A 1,249-nucleotide genomic window follows, 5' to 3' on the forward strand; every position below is an offset into this window, starting at 1 on the left:
CCAGGGAAGCGTGTGAAAGGGCAGCCTCTGCAGAGCAGCGTGGTGGACGGGGCAGGAGGGGGAGGGGCGCGTCCAGGGATCAACAAGGGTGGCCCAAGGATAGTCAGTTGCCTCGAACTTAGAACATCCATTGTTTGAATCCATGATTTGAAAATAGTGGCTAGAGTTCCAGGTCAGACCATAAAAACCCCAAAATATTTTATGTTTTCAATAAGAAATATTAAAAAGTAGCATTATTTTAAAACTAGAGGAATTTTTAAGCATTATATTCATTTCAAATACTAGTGTTGAGAAAGTATTATTTCATTTGGTTAAGGTAGATTTCAGATTTTGTGGAGATTTTTTGAGTGAATGCCTGAGTACTTTTAAAGGGAAATCACGCAAGTATTTTCATCTGAATTTTTTTTTATATGCATAGGTAAGACTTAAGTTTCTTTTCAAATCTAATTTGTCACATGTTTCTGAAATGGAATAAATGAAACCAAGCTTAAATACCATACTGAATTTTTATGCATGTTAAAACTATTTAGTCATCTCTGTTAACCACCATCTTTAATGTTCATAGGTTATTGAATCTTTGGGGATTATTATTTATAAAGCACTGGACTATGGTTTGAAGGAGAGTGAAGAGAGGGAATTGAGCCCTCCCCTCGAGCAGCTCATCGATCACATGGCCAACACGGTAGAAGCCGATGGTAGCAACGATGAGGGCTATGAGGCTGCAGATGAAGGCCTGGAAGACGAAGACAATGAAAAGAGGAAGGTCTCAGCTATTCGGTCATATAGAGATGTCATGAAGGTAAAGCAGCAGTTTATGTAGTACTTGTTTCTCACAAGAGTTATTTCATTTTTTAAAAATTGAATGATTATTCAGCATTTGATGATAGTTCCCATACCTTCAGCAGCCTGAATGTGGCCTTTTATTATTGAGTTATAACTCTCAAAACATCACTTTTAGATACTATACGCCCCTTATCATCACATACTATACATCAGTTTGACTGGGCCTTACTGCCTTCAGTTGACTTCTGCATTTCCTTTTTGTGGAGTAAATAACAACTGTGCCCTACTTACATTGGCGTGAAGAGCCTACATGTCAAGTATCACAGCTGATTGATGTACTTTGTTTCCTTGACCTTCCTAAAGATATTTATGTATAATGAAACAACAGGTTTCGTGGGTCGGATTGAATTTTTCTCTTTGGTTAAATTTTGCTGTATTTGAAGGCTGTAATTTCTACAGTGCTAAA

At 37.6% G+C, this 1,249-nt stretch overlaps 1 protein-coding gene across 2 annotated transcripts in view; it reads left to right on the forward strand.

The window, feature by feature from the left end:
• The first annotated feature begins 566 nt into the window (after positions 1-566).
• Positions 567-1,249, forward strand: part of SPIRE1 (spire-type actin nucleation factor 1) — a 142,200-nt gene continuing 141,517 nt past the window's right edge. The window contains exon 1 of one of the 2 annotated variants that reach the window (XM_012649996.1): positions 567-799. In XM_012649996.1, the coding sequence (XP_012505450.1) occupies positions 671-799 (129 nt within the window). In that variant the 5' untranslated portion in view covers positions 567-670. The remainder of the gene's footprint in view (positions 800-1,249) is intronic. The other variant, XM_012649997.1, reaches the window with a different exon arrangement.

This window comes from Propithecus coquereli, unplaced genomic scaffold (genome assembly GCF_000956105.1).
Source record: "Propithecus coquereli isolate 6110/MARCELLA unplaced genomic scaffold, Pcoq_1.0 Scaffold308, whole genome shotgun sequence".
Taxonomy (NCBI): Eukaryota; Metazoa; Chordata; class Mammalia; order Primates; family Indriidae; genus Propithecus; species Propithecus coquereli.